This window comes from Pan troglodytes, chromosome 4 (genome assembly GCF_028858775.2).
Source record: "Pan troglodytes isolate AG18354 chromosome 4, NHGRI_mPanTro3-v2.0_pri, whole genome shotgun sequence".
Lineage (NCBI taxonomy): Eukaryota > Metazoa > Chordata > Mammalia > Primates > Hominidae > Pan > Pan troglodytes.
This window is the reverse complement of record NC_072402.2, coordinates 178,393,402-178,412,080: the sequence shown is the minus strand read 5'-3', so window position 1 is coordinate 178,412,080 and position 18,679 is coordinate 178,393,402. Positions and strand designations below refer to the sequence as shown.

The window sequence follows — 18,679 nt, the reverse complement described above, 5'->3', positions numbered from 1 at the left end:
TCTGCCCAAACGGCCACCCAGTTTTGTGCTTAAAACCCAGGGCCCGGGTGGTGTAGGCACCCAAGGGAATCTTCTGGTCTATGAGTTGCAAAGACCATGGGAAAAGCATAATATCTGGGTTGGAGTGCACCGTTCCTCATGGCACAGTCCCTCACAGCTTCCCTTGGCTATGAGAGGGAGTTCCCCAACCCCTTGCACTTCCCAGGTGAGGTGATGCCCCACCCTACTTCAGCTCGCTTTCCGTGGGCTGCACCCACTGTCTAACCAGTCCCAATGAGATGAGCCGGGTACCTCAGTTGGAAATGCAGAAATCACCTCCCTTCTGCATTGATCTTGCTGGGGGCTGCAGACCGCAGCTGTTCCTATTTGGCCATCTTGCCAGCCACCGCCTGCTGTGGTTTTTTTGTGTTGTGGTTACCATGAGGCATACACAAAATATCTTGTCCTTTTAACACGCTATTTTATTCTGATAACTTTAATCACATACAAAAACTCTACACTTTCACTCCTTTCCACTTTTTATGATTTTGATGTCACAATTTACATGTTTTGTAATTTGTATTTCTTTACAATTTATTTTAGCTATAGGTGCTTTTAATAATTTTGTCTTTTAACTGTGACAGTAGGGATAAATTAGCTTTAAATACCACCCTTACTGTATTAGAGAATTCTGAATATGACTATATATTATTTTTACCAGTGAGTTTTTTACTTCCATATGTTTTTGTTATTATAATCCTTTTGTTTTAGTTAAAGGGCTCCCTTTAGTAATATTTATAAAATAGATCTAATAATGATTAATTACCATAGCTTTTGTTTGTCTGGGAAAGATTTTATTTCTCCCTCATTTCTGAAGGACAGATTTGCTAGTAATGTAATCTTGATTGGCAATCTTTTCCTTCAACACTTTGAATACATAATGCCATTCTTTCCTGGCATGCAGGATTGCTGCTAAGAGAAAGGCTGAAAACCATATTGGGGCTCTCTTGAATGTGATATGGTTCATTCTCTTGCTGCCTTCAGTATTCTTTCTTTGTCTCTGATTTTTTGATAATTGGAATATGATATATCTTGGTAAAATCCTCTTTGGGTTGAATTTGATTGATGACATCCAAGCTTCCTGAACCTGGATATTTTTGTGTTTCACCACATTTGGGAAATTTTCAGCCATTATTTTCTTAAATATGCCTTCTGGATCTTGTTCTCTCTCATCTCCTTCTGAAACTCCTATTATGCAAAAGTCAGTACACTTAATGGTGTCCAATAATTCCTATAGGTCTTTTTCATTTTTTATTCTTTTTTCTTTTTTATTCTCTGACTGGATAATTTAAAATATCCAGTCTTCAAGCCCAGTGATTCTTTGCCTTGATCAAGTCTGCTGTTGAAGCTTTCTAGTTAATATTTTGGTTCAGTTATTGTATTCATCATTTCTAGGATTTTAACTATTTTATTGTTTTTATTCCTTTGTCAAGCTTTTCTTTTTGTTCATTAACCATTTTTCAAATATTATTTATTTTCTATCTGCATTTTCATGTAGTTTCCTGAACTTCTTTAAGGGGATTATCTTAAATTCTTAGTGGTCTCATAGACTTGCATATTTCAGGGTCTATTACTGGAGCATTATTAGTTTCTTTTGGTGTCATATTTTCTTGATTTTTAAAATAATCCTTCTGTCTTTGTGTTGGTACCTGCACATTTGAAGAAATGGCCACCTTTTCTGGCCTTTGCAAGTGTTCTTTCTCAGTAAGAGGTCTTCACTATTTAATATAGCCTGGGATTCTGAATAGGCCAACTGGTAGCAACCTCAGACAGGCAGATGTGGGTGTTGGGTTCTCTAGTTGGGCTGGGCCACTACCTGTGCTCTGACATTAAATGGAACTGCTGGCTGTGCTCCTGTGACAGGTGGTGCTGCTGATTGGGCTCTGCAGTTGCCTCTGATTGTCCAGGGTTAGAGGTTGTCTTTCTTGCTAGATGGTACTGTTGTTTGGAATCTGTAGTTGGTCAGGGACATGTGCTGAGCTCTGAGGCTGGGTGAGATTTCTGGGGTTGCTGCTTGATCACTCAGGGTGGGCAGGGCCAGAGGCTATGCTCCACAGATGTGTGTGGACTTGGGCTTGGCTCCTAGTCTAGAGTAGCCTTAAGCAGAACACCAATGGTGGGTTGAGTTGCTGCATAGCTACTGGGTCTGGGCAAGATCAGATGCTCCCTCTGTGGATAATCACAGAGCTGCTATTGTCTTCCTATCTAGGGAATATGCAAAGAGAACCCAAGGCTGGCTGAGTCGCTGCTCAGCTGCTGAGGTTGGCCGGGGCCAGATGCTCCCTGTATGGTCAACTGCCAGTGTGCACTTGCCTCCCACGCTGAGTAAGGCTTAAAGACAGCATCAGGAATTGTGTTTCTACTTGACCAGTGGGGCTCAGTAGGGCCAGATGTGTCTCTCCTCTTATTTTAGTTATTTTAGTAAACTTATCTAATCCTTAATAAGAGTATAAAAATATTTTATTAAATATATTTCTATGTGACATTTTGTGTTATTATACATGGCATATTTGTTTGTTTTTCTGTCTTTGCTGGTGTATAAAATGCAATGTATTTTGTTTACTGATCTTATTTTTATGAACATAATGAAGTATAAATTGAAAGAATTTGTCTGTAGATTAATCCAGATTTCCAATGTGTATTATCATATAACCTGTTGGAAATAGGCATCCTATTTTTTCCTTCCTGGAAATTGTAATTCTTTTTTCACTTTCTTTCCTTTTTTGCAATGATTACTATTCCAGCATATTGTTGAACAGCAATGTTTAATGCAGTTATCTTCATTAAGTTCCTGAGTTTAAACCTCCTACCATGATGTATCATGGTAGCTATGGGTATTTTTAAATAGCTTTCTGTCAGATGAAAGAAGTGCTCTTCTGTTGCTAATTCATAAAAGGTTTTCTTTTATTTCTGGATTCACAAGTGTTTTAAATCATAGTTAGATGTTGAAACTTATATATGTTTTATTAACATCTATAGAGAATCTTATAGATTTTCTCCTTTAACTTATTAAGGTAATACTTACATAAATATACATATCCCAATGTTGACCTAACCTTTTATTCCTGGGTAAGCTCAATTCAGTCAAAATGTATTAGGTTTTTTAAAAAACATTTGCTTGGAGTTTATAAAATTTCTAATTGGAATTTTACATTTATGTTTCTGAAAATTTCTTATTAATATTTTTTAAACTGCCTTATTGGCTAAATCCCCCAATTAAAAGGCACAGAGTGGCAAGCTGGATAAAGAAACAAGACCAAATGGTATGCTGTCTTCAAGAGACTAATCTCACATGCAACAACATCCATAGGCTCAAAATAAAGGGGTGTAGGAAAATCTACTAAGCAAATGGAAAGCAGGAAAAAGCAGGAGTTGCAATTATAATTTGAGACAAAACAGACTTTAAACCAACAATAATCAAAGAAGACAAAGAAAGGCAATATATGATGGTAAAGGGTTCAGTTCAACAAACATAACTATCCTGAATATATATGCACCCAACACAAAAGCACCCAGATTCATAAAGCAAGTTCTTGGAGACCTTCAAAGAGATTTAGACTTCCACACAATAATAGTGGGAGACTTCAACACCCCACTGACTGTATTAGATAGATTATTGCAGAAAATTAACAAGATATTCAGGACCTGAACTCACACTGGATCAAATGGATCTCATAGACATCTACATAACTCTCCACCCAAAAATAACAGAATATACATTCTTCTTATCACTACATAGCACATACTTTAAAACTGACCACATAATCAGACACAAAACACTTCTTAGCAAATGCAAAAGAACTGAAATCATAACAACCGCTCTCTCAGACCACAGCTCAATACGATTACAGATCAAGACTAACAAAATCACTCAAAACAATACAATTACATGGAAATTGAATAACCTACTCCTGAATGACTTTTGGGTAAATAATGAAATTAAGGCAGAAATCAAGAATTTCTTTGAAACTAATGAGAAAAAAGACACAACATACCAGTACCTCTGGGACACAACCAAGGCACTGTTAAGAGGGAACTTTATAGCACTAAACAACCACATCAAAAAGTTAGAAAGATCTCAATTTAAGAACCTATTATCACAACTAAAAGAACTAGAGAACCAAGAGAAAATCAATCCCAAAGTTAGCAGAAGATAAGACATAACAAAATCAGAGCTGAACTGAAGGAGATTGAGATATGAAATATCATTCAAAAGATCAATGAATCCAGAGTTGGATTTTGAAAAAAATTAATAAAATATATAGACCACTAGCTAGGCTAATAAAGAAGAAAAGAGAAAAAAAATCCAAATAAACACAATCAGAAATGACAAAGGGGATATTACACTGAGCCAAAAAAATACAAATAACTATCAGAGACTATTATGAACACCTCTATTCACACAAACTAGAAATTCTAGAAGAAATGGATACCTTTATTTAAAGGTGTTAATTTATTTTTCTGTTTTGTTTTTTGTTTCATAAAACCATTTATCAAGTATGATAGGTATGATTCACATGTAAAAAGCTGTACATATTTAATTTATACAACTCAAAGAGTTTGGTGATAAGTATATACCCATTCAAATCATCACCACCATCAAGACTATAGACATATCCATCATCTCCCGTAGTTTCCTCCTACCCCTTTTATTATAATTATTACAATTATTGTGTGTGTGTGTGTGTGTGTGTGTGTGTGTGTGTGTGTGTGCAGTATGAGCAGAATATAAGATCTACCCTCTTCACAGAATTTAAGAATACAATAGTTTATTGTTAGCTACAGGCACTGTGCTGTATAGTAGATCTCCAGAACTTCTTCATCTTTCACAAATGAAACTTTTTTATACCTTTTGAATATCACCTTCCCATTTTTCCCTCCCCTCATTCCCTGGCAATCATAGTTATGCTCTATGCTTCTATGACTGATGATTTTAGATTACACATATAAGTGAGATCATTTTTATGTCTGGCTTATTTTACTTAACATAATGTCCTCCATGTTCATCCATGTGTCGGGATTACCTCTTTTTTATTGTTGGGTAATATTTCATTATATATGTCACTTTTTAAATCCATTCATCTGTCAGCAAATAGATTGTTTTCATATCTTGGCTACTGTGAACTATGCCACAATAAACATGGAAGTGCAAGTATCTTTTTGAAATCCTGACTTCAATTCTTTTGGATAAATGCACGGAAGCAGGATTGCTGGATTATAAATTATCAATGAGGTTACTTATTTTATATAATTTTGTACACTGCAACTTTACTAAATGTATTAGCTCTAACAGTTTTTTGTGGAATCTTTAGGGTTTATCTACATATAAGACTATGTAGCATAGTTCTATTTGTATTTTTTTAAGGAATCTGCATACTGTTTTCCATAGTGGCTGTATCAATTTATATTCCCAGCAACAATGTAGTACACCTGTAATATTTCTTAAGTTAGTAATAACCAGTCTAACAAGTATGAGGTGATCTCTCCTTATACTTTTGATTGAATTTCCCTGATGGTTAGTGATAGTGAGTCACTTTTCATAAATCTCTTGGCTATTAGTATTTATATGTCTTTTGGGGAAAATGTTTATTCATGTACTTTGCCCATTGTAAAAATTGGAGTATTTTTGGTTATTGAGTTGTATGAGTGTCTTACATATTTTGGACATTAACTCTTTATCAGGTATATACTTTGAAAATATTCTCCCATTCCACATGTTGCTTTTTATTTTGTTGATTATCTCCTTTGCTGTGCAAAAGCTTTTTAGTTTGATGTAATCTTACTTGTTCATTTTTGCTTTCATTGCCTGTGCTTTTGGTGTCAGGGTGAAAAATCACTGCCAAGATCAATGTCAAGGAGATTTTTCTGTATGCTTTCTTCTAAGAGTTTATAGTTTAAGGCCTTTTGTTTATACCTTTAATTCATTTTGAATTGATTTTTGTGTGTGATGGAAAATATGAGTCCAATATCACTCTGTTGCATGTAAATATCCAGTTTTCCAAACACCATTTGTTAAAGAAACTATCATTTATCCATTTTGTATTCTTGGTAATCTTACTGAAGATTAGTTGACCATATAGCATGGGTTTATTTCTTGGCTCTTAATTCTGTTCCATTGATCTATATGTCTGTTTTTATGCCAGTACCATATGGTTTTAATTACTATTAGGTTGGTGCAAAAGTCTTTGCAGTCTTTGCTATTACTTTCAATGGCAAAAACCACAATTACTTTTGCACCAACCTAATATAATTTGAAATCAGGTAGTATGATGCTTGTACTTTGTTCTTTTTGCTCAAGTCTTATTTGGCTATTCAGGGTCTTTTGTGATCCCATGTGAATTTAGATTTTTTTCTAATTCTGTGAAAAATGCCTTTGAATTTTAATAGTGATTGCATTAAATCTATAAATTGATTTGGGTAGTATGAACGTTAAGCAATATTAATTCTATGAACACATGATAGATTTCTATTTATTTGTGTTATAGTCCATTTCTTTCACCAGTGTCTTATAGTTTTCAGTGTACAGATCTTTGACCTCATTGGCTAAATTTACTTCTAATTTTTTGATGCTATTGTAAATGAAGTTGTTTCCTTGATTTCTTTTCAGACAATTTATTGTTAGTGTATAGAAACACTACTAATTTTATATGTTGATTTTGTATCCTACAACTTTGCTAAATTCATTTATTAAGTTCTAACAGGTTTTAGTGGATTCTCTAGGGCTCACTACGTGTCATGTCATCTCCAAACAGAGACATTTATGTTTCTTCCTTTCTGATTTGGTTGCTTTTTATTAATTTTCTTTTTTGCCCAATTGCTCTGGCTATAACATCCAATACTATGTGGCAAGAGTGGACACCTTTATCTTGTTCCTAATCTTAAAGGAAAGCTTTCACTACTTCAGCGTTGAGTATAATGTTAGCTATGAGCTTATCAAATGTAAACCAAAAATAAAATTCTAAGCTTCCCAGTCAACTGAATGGACCCCCCCCTTCTCAAGAAAGGGGATTCCCAAGTAAACCTGAAGGACTAGTCCAGGCCATGATGGGAAGGTGAGGTTGGACATGCCTCATTATGTCCTCTTCCCTTTGGAGTTCAGGCACAACTGAGCAGCATTAACATTACAACAGAGGTCTTAAGACTGACAAAACAGACTCTTTGTAGCAATAAGATACCAAATCCCAACTGGACTATCATATAGCATCACATGACAGATAGCAGGCCCTGAAAGAATTTAAAATATTTTACCCCAAAGCATATTTCTTTGACATATTTTGAAATAGCCTGGCAAAGCTGCCTCTGGTGGGGGAAATGTAAATTCTCTACAGAATGTAAATTTCCCTTTCCAGGTCTTTGTCTGATCCTGAAGAGACTGATTAGCTGAGAGACTAGCAATTTTTAAAGATCTGAATATGAAACATTTGCCACCTATTGCCTCTAAGGGTCGCCACTTATGAGACTTCATCTACATATAAGAACCTTGGTCTCCACAACCCCCTATCCTAATCTAGACACTCTTTTCTATGGATTCCAGGTCTTTTAGATAACTCACAACCATTTGCCAACCAGAAAATCTTCTAATCTACCTATTACGTGGAAGCCCCCATTTCAAGTTGTCCTGCCTTTCTAGACCAAACCAGTGTACACCTTACATATATTGATTGATGTCTGTCTGTAATTTCTGTCCCCTTAAAACATAAAATCAAGCTGTAACTCAACCACCTTGGGCACATGTTCTCAGGACCTGTTGAGACTATGCCTTGGGCTTTGGTCACTCACATTTGGCCCAGAATAAACCTCTTTAAATGTTTTATAGAGTTTGACTCTTTTTGTTGACACATATGTGATCTTTATTATGTTGAGGTACATTCTTTTGTTACCTAGTCTGTTGACTTTTATTATGAAAAGATGCTGAATATTGTCAAATGCTTTCTCTGCATTTGTTAACATAATTATACATTATTTGTTCTTCATTCTGTTAATGTCATATATTATATTTATTTATTTGCGTGTGTTGAAACATTCTTGCATCCCAGAGATAAATCCCACTTGATCATGGGGATACGTTTAATGTTTCTTTTAATGTACTTTGTAATTATTCTTTTTATCATGAATTTGGTTGGCTAATATTTGTTGGAAATGTTTGCATCTATGTTTATCATGGATATTGGCTTGTAATTTTCTTCTTTTTTGTGGTGTTCTTATATGGTTTTTGTATCAGGGTAACTGTGGCCTCATAAAATGAGTTTGGAATTATTCCCCATCTTTAATTTTTTGCAAGAGTTTGAAAAGTATTGGCATTAATTTTTCTTTCTTTCTTTATTTCTTTTTTTTTTTTTTGAGACAGAATCTCACTCTGTCACCCAGGCTGGAGTGCAGTGGCGCCATCTCAGCTCACTGCAAGCTCCACCTCCCGGGTTCACGCCATTCTCCTGCCTCAGCCTCCCAAGTAGCTGGGACTACACACACCCGCCACCATGCCCGGCTAATTTTTTTGTATTTTTAGTAGAGACAGGGTTTCACCGTGTTAGCCAGGATGGTCTCGATCTCCTGACCTCGTGATCCACCCACCTCGGCCTCCCAAAGTGCTGGGATTACAGGCACCCGCCACCATGCCCGGCTAATTTTTTGTATTAATTTTTCTTTAAATATTTTGCAGAATTCACCAGCAGAGCCATCTGGTCATGGAATTTTCTTTGTTGGGAAGATTTTGATTATCAATTGTATTTCTAACTAATTACTGGTCTGGTATTTTTTTTTAATTATTCTGATTCAGTTTTTATAGGTTGTATGTTTCTAGGAATGTATCCATTTCTGCTAGGTTATCCAATTTGTTGGCCTGTAATTTTTCATAGTGCCGTAGTCTAACCTTGTCTTTGGTTTCACTTTTCATGATTTCAGTTACTCGTGATCAATTGTGGCCCAAAAATATTGAATGAAAAATTTCATAAATAAACAATTTGTAAGTTTTAAATTGCACACCATTCTGAGTAGCATGATGAAATCTCTATCATCCTGCTCTGTTCCATTTGAGACATGAAAAATAGCATATATAGGGTTTGGTACTATACGTGGTTTGTGGCATTCACTGGGGATCTTGGAATGTAACCCCTGTGGATAAGGGAGAACTACGATAGTCTCATGACATTTTATATTTATTTCTGTGGTACCAGTTGTAATGTATCATCTTTTATTTATAATTCTATTTATTTGAGTCAGCTCTTTTTTTCTTGGTTAATCTAGGTAAAGGCTTGTCAATTTTACTTATCTTTTCAAATAAACAACATTTAGTTTTATTGATCTTTTTATTGTTTTTCTATTTCATTTATTTCTGCTCTAATTATTATTTTTTCCTTCCTTCTGCTAAATTTTGGCTTAGTTTTTTCTTTTTCTAATTTCTTGAGGTATAAACTTAGGTTGTTCATTTGAGATCTTTCTTTTTTCTTAATGTAGATATTTATAGCTATAAACTTTTAGAACTGGTTTTGCTACATTCCATAGATTTCGCTATTGTTTAAAAATTTTTCATCATCACTGTGGTTTCAATGTATCCCCAGAGTTTATGTGTTGAAAACTTAATCCCCAATGCAATAATGTTGACAGGTGGGACCCTTAAGAGGTGACAAGGCCATGAGGATCCTGCCCTCGTGAGTGGATTAATGCCATTTTTGCAGAAGCAGCTTCCTTCCTCTTTCTTACTCTCTTGCCCTTCTACCTTCCTCCATGGAATTATACAACTAGAAGGCCCTCACAGGATGTGACCCCTTGATCTTAGACTTCCCAGCCTCCACGACCATGAGCCAAATAAACCTCTGTTCATTATCAATTACCCAATCTCAGGTATTCTGGTACAGCTGCATAAAGTGGACTAAGACAACCACTGGGTATATGCTCTGTGGGCATGTTACGTATGGCCTTTATTGTGTTGAGCTACATTGCTTCTGTACCTAATTTATTGAAAGTTGGTTTTGTCATGAAATGGTGTTGAATGTTGTCAAATGCTTTTTCTGCATCTATTGAGATGATCATATTGTTTTTGTCTTTCATTCTGTTAGTGTAATATTTATTGATTTGCATATGTTGAACCATCCTTATGTTCCAAGGATAAAGCTCACTTAATCACTGTAAATGAATCTTTTAATGTGCTGTGAATCTGTTTGACAGTATATTTTGTCTTTCTGTCACTCCTCCTCCTCCAGTCTGTACTGGCAGACTTTGGTAGACAAAGACCTTGACCAGTCAGCCTGGCTAGATACTCTGGAAGTCTCTCAGATCTTTTTTATGGATGTACCTGCTTTACTTCTCTTGTTCCTTCTTGGTGAGAGGAAGTCTTGGGATTTTCTTTTCTCAGTCCTGCAAAGCAGGCTGGCTGCTGAGAGCCTTGCATTTATTTATCCCTAGGGCAATTCCCTAAAATACTCAAGATTGTGCACCTTCTCTCAATCCAGCAGAGTCAAGCTGATTGCTATCTGTGTTCTGACTGCAGAAGTTTGTATGCACATCTGCTGAGGCTCAGGCACCCTGTCTGCAGGGAAGCACGTGCCCCACTGTGATGGACCAAGAGGTTCTAGCCACAGGGGTGGTGTGTGGAGGGCTGGGGGCACATAGCAGCTGGTTGGGTAGTCAGCAGGTTGTGAGGTGGGCCTCTAGTAGAGTGCAGGGGCTGGCCAGTAGGTTCTGCTGCTTGTTGTTCAGGTCCATGCACTGGCTGCCATAAGCGCCCTCCTCTTTCCCTGCTCCTAGCTGCCCCCAGATGATTCAGCCACATGGTCCCCTCAGTGTTCTGCATTAAGTGAGACAGAAATGGGTTTCCTGGGCAGCATCCCACAAGCCTGGGGAATCTGGACATTCACTTTGCTCTCACTTTCCCCATGGCAAAAATTGTGGGCTGAGGGAGTCTCTCTTGGCACTGAGTTGCCTCGGAAGAGCAGTGAGGCGGGTAGAAGGAAACAGTTCTTACCCTCCTCCATGCATCTGTTCTTGGCTTTTTTGCCTGACCAACCAGTTGGAACCTCTCAAGTGGCTTCCTAGACTCCTACAAAAATACTTTTGTTCATGGTAGTTGTTAAAATTAGTGTTTCTGTGGGAGTTTGAGAACTGAAAACTCCATTTCACCATCCTAATCATGTCACTTCTTAAAAGGTATAGTTGTGTGACAGTTTGTATGTATAGTTTCATTATCATTCAGTCCTAAGACACTTTTAATTATCATTATGACTTTTTCAATGACCACTTAGTTATTTTTGAAGTATGTTTTGAAAGTTTCAAACATATATGAATATTAAATTGTTTTTCTTTTTCTCATTGAATTTAATTATATTGTGATTAGAAATCATCGTTTGAATCATACCAGTCTTTGTCCATTTGTGCTGCTATAACAAAATACTACAGACTGGCTCATTTATAAACAATAGAAATGTATTTCTCATAGTTCTGGAGGCTGGGAAGTCCAAGGTCAAGTATCAACAGATTTGGCATCTGATGAGGACTGCCCTCTGTTTCAAGATGGCACCTTGTTGCTGTGTCCCCTGAAGGTGATGAACACTGTGTCCCTCACATGGCAGAAGGGGTGGAAAGGGTAAGTTCACCCCCTTAAATCCTTTTATAAGGCACTAACCCATTCATATGGGCATAGTCCTCAGGACTTAATCACCTCCTAAAAAGCCCACCTCTTAATAGTGCTGCATTGGGGATTTCGTTTCAACATGAATTTTGGAGAAGACACAACACTAAAACCATATCACAATACCATTTTCTTCAAAGTTTTTGTAAAGCATTTTATGTGCTTGAGCCTGATGAGAGTTAATTTATGGTCTGTGTGTGCTTCCAATGCTTCGTGGTGGGTGCAGCCTTCTAAGAATATCTATTAAATTGGGTTTGTTAATTTGTAGTTCAAGTATTCTGTATTCTTACTGATTCAAGTCACATTGCAACTTGGCGGCCCATGATTAAGTGTTCAGTCTTTCCTAAGGTCTAGCCCAAGATGTATTTTTCAAAAGAAGAGTAGTTATTCGTAGAGAATGGCAGGGCTCTGCTTCCAAATCCTGAGGGCCTGTGCCGTGATTCACTTACAGGGGCCTGGCAAAGGCTCCTAACAGCATGCCCACCTGTTACTCTCTGTGGGCCACATTTTGATCCATGCTTCAGCCAACCAAACTATAGAGGCCTTTCTAACACTCTGAGCTGCAACATTAAATGCAGGATCTCTGATTAGTGAGGCCATTACATGTGGCTTGAGCCAACCTTATGTCCTTGTACCACCACCCTACACCCTTAATATCATTTGACATGGATTCTCTGGATTTCTGGTCTGTATAGATTAGAAAAACCAACTAGCTCTTTTGGAGTGTAGTACACTTTCTAATGAGTCATGCATTGTCTCCAACTTTAGGGTCCTGCTGAAACTTGAGCCTAGGTACAGATCTAGAAGCAAAGAGGGATGGTAGGGGTGGGTCCTGCGTAGCATCAGCATTGTCTTGCACGGTGACTGCCTCAGGAGAGAGGCCATTACAGTTTCTTTGGGCAATGCAGGGTTAATCCCCTGAGATGAAGGTGGAGAGGCTACTTCTAATTGACATAGAGAGACTGAGACTGCTTTCACTGGCAAAGACTCATCAGCATTTGAGGCTCAATGTCCCCAGCTTCATCAGTCTTCCCATACATCCCCATTTCAACTTTCTGAATCTCATTTCTTCCCAGTCGATGCCCCCTCACATTGACAGATGCCCTGAGGAACAGGTTTGGATTTCCATTGTCGTTCAGCCAGTCACAGGATGAGTTCTCAATTTGGTTTTCAGCAATCTTAGCCCTGTGGCTACAGAAAATAAGGGTCTCTTTCAGGGCACTCATGGAAGCTTTCAGGTTATTTATGCAACACCAAGAAACTCAGAATTCAAATTCCTCCGCTCATATTTCCTTTCGTCACTTTCCTCACTTTTTCTAGCAAGAATAGGAGCAACCAGCCAATCTCATCTTATTCACTAGGTCGACACACATGTTTGAAAATATCATATACCAGTCAACCCATGCTTAATTATGGGTCGCAAATGGTGAAATTTTGCATATCTGTATTGCTAGATCACAACATGAACTTTCAGTGCTTTTTGTTTTGTTTGTTTGAAGACGGGGTCTTGCTATGTTGTGTAGGCTGGCCTCAAACTCCTAGGCTCAAGTGATCCTCCCACCTCAGCCTCCTGAGTAGCTGGGACTACAGGTGTACACAGTAATCCCAGCTCAGAGAATTTTAGAATTTTAGGGATGACTGAAAAGTTATTCCTAAAATTCTTTTTCTCTAGAAATACTCTTGGTACCAAATCTGTATTAGTGAGAGTTCTCCAGAGTAACAGAACCACTAGGATGTATACACACATACATATATATATATACATCCTGTTGTTTCTATATATTTGAGAGAGAAAGATGGAGATAAAGAGAGAAAGGAAGAGGACAGACAGAGAGATTTAGTATAAAGAATTGGCTTGCATACATCATGGAAGCTCTTTTAGGTCCCAACTCATGGGTGAGTCAGCAATCTGGAGCCCCAGGAGAGCCAATGGTTCATTTACGTTGAAACCAGAAGACCTGAGAACCAGAAGAGCCAATGGCGTCACTCCTGTCCAAAAGTCCGCAGGCTCAAGACATAGAAAGAGCCAGTGGTTCAGTTTGAGTCTGAAGGCCAGCAGCCTGCTCTGAGGCCAGGAAGAGCCAGTGTCCCAGTTAAAAGGCTACCATGCAAGATCGTTCTCTCACTCAGGGGAGGGTCGACCTTTTGTTCTATTCAGGTCTTCAGCTGATTGGATAAGCCCACCTGCATTATGGAGGGCAATCTTCTTTACTCAATTTACCAGTTTAAATGTGAATCTTATGTGTAAACACCCTCACAGAAGCATCCTGAATAATACTTAACCAAATCTGAGCAAATCATGACCCAGTCAAGTGGACACAAAAAAATTAACCATCACAGGGTTACGTCACAGCTGAAGGAAATACTTAATTCTACTCCCCCAGAATTGTAAACAATTTTGTTTCCACCTAACCAAATGTTTACAACTTTACTTTTACATCTCATTGATTTTAAACTTTTAAAATAAATCATTAGAACTGAGAAAGATAAAACAGCAATGCCAAGATGGAGGCTCCTGTCCTCCCTCTGAGTTACTGAAGCATCCACCCCTCCTTCTCTTCTCCTCCCCTCCCTACTCACCTCCTATCTGTACCCTGGATTCCACCTCTTGGCTCAGATGAGCATGCTGCATGGAACAGGATATGCTCCCGGCGTTCTCTTGGACGGTCAGAGAGATCTCCACATCAAACAGGCCATGCATGTCTCTGTTTGTCCTGGAGTCTGTGGACAAATCCTGTCCTTGTGGACCTTTCCACTTCGCTGTGGGCCGGGGGAACCAGCCCGAGGACTGACAGAGTAGCTGGATGTCTCTATCAACATATCCCGCGATGGAAATGAGAGGAACTGAGCCCAGTGCTGGGGAGAAAACAGGGAAGAGTTGAAAGCAAAGATCATATCCCAAAGCGACAGCAATTCTGAGTCAGGTGCATTCAGTCCACCCCCCACCCATTCTCTCTCTTACACACACAAACACTAAAACCACGACCTTTGGCAAAAGCCTTCCCATGGCCTTTGTTCATTGCCATTTTTTAGCAACTACTGTGTATGCATGGCTATTCCTAAGCACCAATCATGATGAAATAAGACAAAACTGCTTCTATGAGAAACTTGTCAGGAGCTCAGCTAAAGTAGAGAGAGTGCTGAGCCGCCAGGCGTAGGAGTAACAGACCAAAGGAACGATGACCCAAATTAAAGTAATAGTGAAGCCTCTAATCAGTTGCTACAAAAGTAAGAGCTAAACCAAGGAAGATGCCAACCCCTCCCTGTCTCATCCTCCCCCATGAAATGGAATTCCAGCTGAGGAGCAGATGGATCATCACACGTGTGGGGCTGACTCACTATTGATGGAGTGCTGAACAAAAGGCTTCACAGCTTTATGAATCCTGAGCTCAGGAGGAGGTGTAGGGAGGAGGAATTAGAGGGTAAGATACTGGATACTAAGACAGAGTAGAGAAAAGTGTCTTGGAGTTTGCCTTTTCTGTCACGGGGGAATGGCAGCCAGTGGTGTGGGGGTAAAAGAATTTACCAAGATGGTTGTAGGTAGAGAAAGGCAGATTTATTAGAGAAAGTAGAAAAGTACTTTGCAAGGAAGGCAATAGGCAAGTTAGCATGAGGGAAGCTAACTGCAAGAAAAAAAAGGCTCGGGGATTTTATAGAATGGAGCTTGGGCTGATCGATAATGCCAAGGTAGCAGGGAGCCTAACTTATATTCTTTTGTCAGCTGGGATATTTGATAAATCGAGGTGTTTGATGATAAGCAGGAAGTCTGTGAGTTATGTATGTTATCTGGGCAGGAAGGCCAAATGTTCTGGGCCATATATCCTGGACTGTATGTCCAGGATGACGAAGCAAGGCAGACCTGTAGCTTATCTGCTGTCTCTTTTGTTTAAATTTTCTAGACATGAAGAAAGGCATGTTTATAGTTTATTTCCTCTTTTTTTTTTTTTTTTTTTTTTTTTTTGCTTTCACCTGGTCCTGCCAGCGTGACTCCTTTTCCCTAATTAGGACTCCACATTCTCCTCCTTGTTATAAGGCACTTGAAAGTCCTGCCCAAGGCCTGAGATTCTGAGAATTTAAATGCCTGGGCTAGAAATGCAAATAGGTAAAGACCAGGACAGCGTAGCCGGGCCTGAGGGCTCACCTGAAACTCTCCTCAGAGACTGCAAAGCATTGGTTGTACTCCAAGTCTGCTATGAGGAGGAGACCTTTCAGGAAACACTTTGGAAAATTGCCTATCATCAGGCCTGAAATATCACTCACAGTGGTTTTTAAAAAAATTTAAGTTAGTCAAATTTAGCAGTGGGGAGTCGTATGCCAATTGTAGTGACACTACTAAGTTCGGATAATCCACTACCGTCAGAGCAGCCCCACTCACAGGTTTTTAATCAGGACACAGCTTATTCACAACTCACTGACTGCACACGGCAACAACTGTAAACAATAAATTTCTGTTTTTTCCTTCTTTCATCTTCTTTTTTTTTTTTTTTTTTAATAGAGATGTGGTCTTACCATATGCCCAGGCTGGTCTCGAGCTCCTGGACTCAAGCAATCCTCCTGTCTCAGCCTCTCAAGGTGTTGGGATTACAGGCTTGAGCCACTTCACCCAGCCCCGTCAAATACATTTCATTGTGAAGGGTGTGACTATGGAAGTATCGTCAAGTTAACACAGAGCATTGAGCAACTGATTGTCAGGGGAAGTCACAGCTTCCTGGAGCTGACGTTTGCTCCCTGCTGTATCAGATAAACAAAAAATTTGTAGGACAAGTGAGCAGGAATCTTTATTTGTTAATTTAAAAATAAATGTTCATAAGGAAAACTATTTTGACAGTGGGGGAAAAAAAGAAATAAAGTATTGATACAAGCAATAATTTGGATAGATCGCAAGAGCATTATGCTGAATTTAAAAAGTCAATCTCAAAAGGTCACCTGCGGTGTGAAGCTGTGTATGTAACATTCTTGAAATTACAGCATCAGGGAGATGGAAAACCCCAGGCAGGGGCTGAGAAGGGGTGGGTGTGACCATGAAGGGGTAACAGAGGGAGATCTTCGTGATGATGGGGTAGTTCTATACCTTGATGTGATGGTGGTTACCTGAATTTAAACATGTGACAAAACACATAGAACTATACACACAAGACAGAAGGAACGTAGAGTATAGAATGCTGCCTTCTAACTAAGTGACCTAAAATTTTAAAATTTCCTTATTGAAAAAAACACTTATAAAGTCCAGGATGGTTCTTTGGGACAACTAAGTTATGAAATATGAAACTGACCTGACACCTGTAGCTCCCAGATGGCCTTCTGGTAGTAAGACTGGGAACTAATCCTGCACCCATAGAGGCCAGCATCCAACACAGTAATGTTTTCCAGCCTCAGAGAGATGCGCCCCTCCGCAATAGAATCCTTCACCAGTTTTGTCCTGCCTTGATACTGTGGCATCTGCATAAATGGCTGGTCCTTCCCGTCCCTGTAGAGGTGGACCACGCTAGAGAACTGGCCCCTGAAGAACCGCACTTCCATGGCCTCTGCATTGGTCTTAGGAGACAGGAAACAGGAGAATGCTGCGTCCTCCCCCACCAAGGCCTGGACAGGCTTCTCTGGCCCAAACACCTGCCACTGCCCTGTGGGAAGACATACAAAAGATAAATCATCAAAACCCTTTATAGTGAGGTGGAGGAGCCAAGATGGCCGAATAGGAACAGCTCTGGTCTACAGCTCCCAGCGTGAGCGACGCAGAAGACGGGTGATTTCTGCATTTCCATCTGAGGTACCGGGTTCATCTCACTAGGGAGTGCCAGACAGTGGGCGCAGGTCAGTGGGTGCGCGCACCGTGCGCGAGCCGAAGCAGGGCGAGGCATTGCCTCACTCGGGAAGCGCAAGGGGTCAGGGAGTTCCCTTTCCGAGTCAAAGAAAGGGGTGACGGACGCACCTGGAAAATCGGGTCACTCCCACCCGAATACTGCGCTTTTCTGATGGGCTTAAAAAACGGCGCACCACGAGAGTATATCCCACACCTGGCTCGGAGGGTCCTACCCCATGGAGTCTCGCTGATTCCTAGCACAGCAGTCTGAGATCAAACTGCAAGGCGGCAGCAAGGCTGGGGGAGGGGCGCCCACCATTGCCCAGGCTTGATGAGGTAAACAAAGCAGCCGGGAAGCTCGAACTGGGCGGAGCCCACCACAGCTCAAGGAGGCCTGCCTGCCTCTGTAGGCTCCACCTCTGGGGGCAGGGCACAGACAAACAAAAAGACAGCAGTAACCTCTGCAGACTTAAATGTCCCTGTCTGACAGCTTTGAAGAGAGCAGTGGTTCTCCCAGCACGCAGCTGGAGATCTGAGAACGGGCAGACTGCCTCCTCAAGTGGGTCCCTGACCCCTGACCCCCGAGCAGCCTAACTGGGAGGCACCCCCCCACCAGGGGCACACTGACACCTCACACGGCAGAGTACTCCAACAGACCTGCAGCTGAGGGTCCTCTCTGTTAGAAGGAAAACTAACAAACAGAAAGGACATCCACACGAAAAACCCATCTGTACATCACCATCATCAAAGACCAAAAGTAGATAAAACCACAAAGATGGGGAAAAAACAGAACAGAAAAACTGGAAACTCTAAAAAGCAGAGCGCCTCTCCTCCTCCAAAGGAACGCAGTTCCTCACCAGCAACGGAACAAAGCTGGACGGAGAATGACTTTGACGAGCTGAGAGAAGAAGGCTTCAGACGATCAAATTACTCTGAGCTACGGGAGGACATTCAAGCCAAAGGCAAAGAAGTTGAAAACTTTGAAAAAAAATTAGAAGAGTGTATAACTAGAATAACCAATACAGAGAAGTGCTTAAAGGAGCTGATGGAGCTGAAAACCAAGGCTCGAGAACTACGTGAAGAATGCAGAAGCCTCAGGAGCCGATGCAATCAACTGGAAGAAAGGGTATCAGCGATGGAAGATGAAATGAATAAAATGAAGCAAGAAGGGAAGTCTAGAGAAAAAAGAATAAAAAGAAATTAGCAAAGCCTCCAAG

General features: G+C 39.8%; 1 protein-coding gene across 4 annotated transcripts in view; it reads right to left on the bottom strand.

Moving 5' to 3' along the window:
- BTNL8 (butyrophilin like 8) overlaps window positions 1-18,072 on the bottom strand; it is a 42,520-nt gene extending 24,448 nt beyond the window's left edge. The window contains exons 1-3 of one of the 4 annotated variants that reach the window (XM_024356889.3): window positions 17,592-18,072; window positions 16,936-17,283; window positions 14,243-14,518 (exon numbers count right to left, since the gene is read on the bottom strand). In XM_024356889.3, the coding sequence (XP_024212657.3) occupies window positions 14,243-14,518; window positions 16,936-17,182 (523 nt within the window). In that variant the 5' untranslated portion in view covers window positions 17,183-17,283; window positions 17,592-18,072. Of the gene's footprint in view, window positions 1-14,242; window positions 14,519-14,624; window positions 14,828-16,171; window positions 16,394-16,935; window positions 17,284-17,591 lie in introns of those variants that run through there. The other 3 variants (XM_003311008.6, XM_063811766.1, XM_016954486.3) reach the window with 3 other exon arrangements.
- Between the last annotated feature and the right edge of the window lie 607 nt (window positions 18,073-18,679).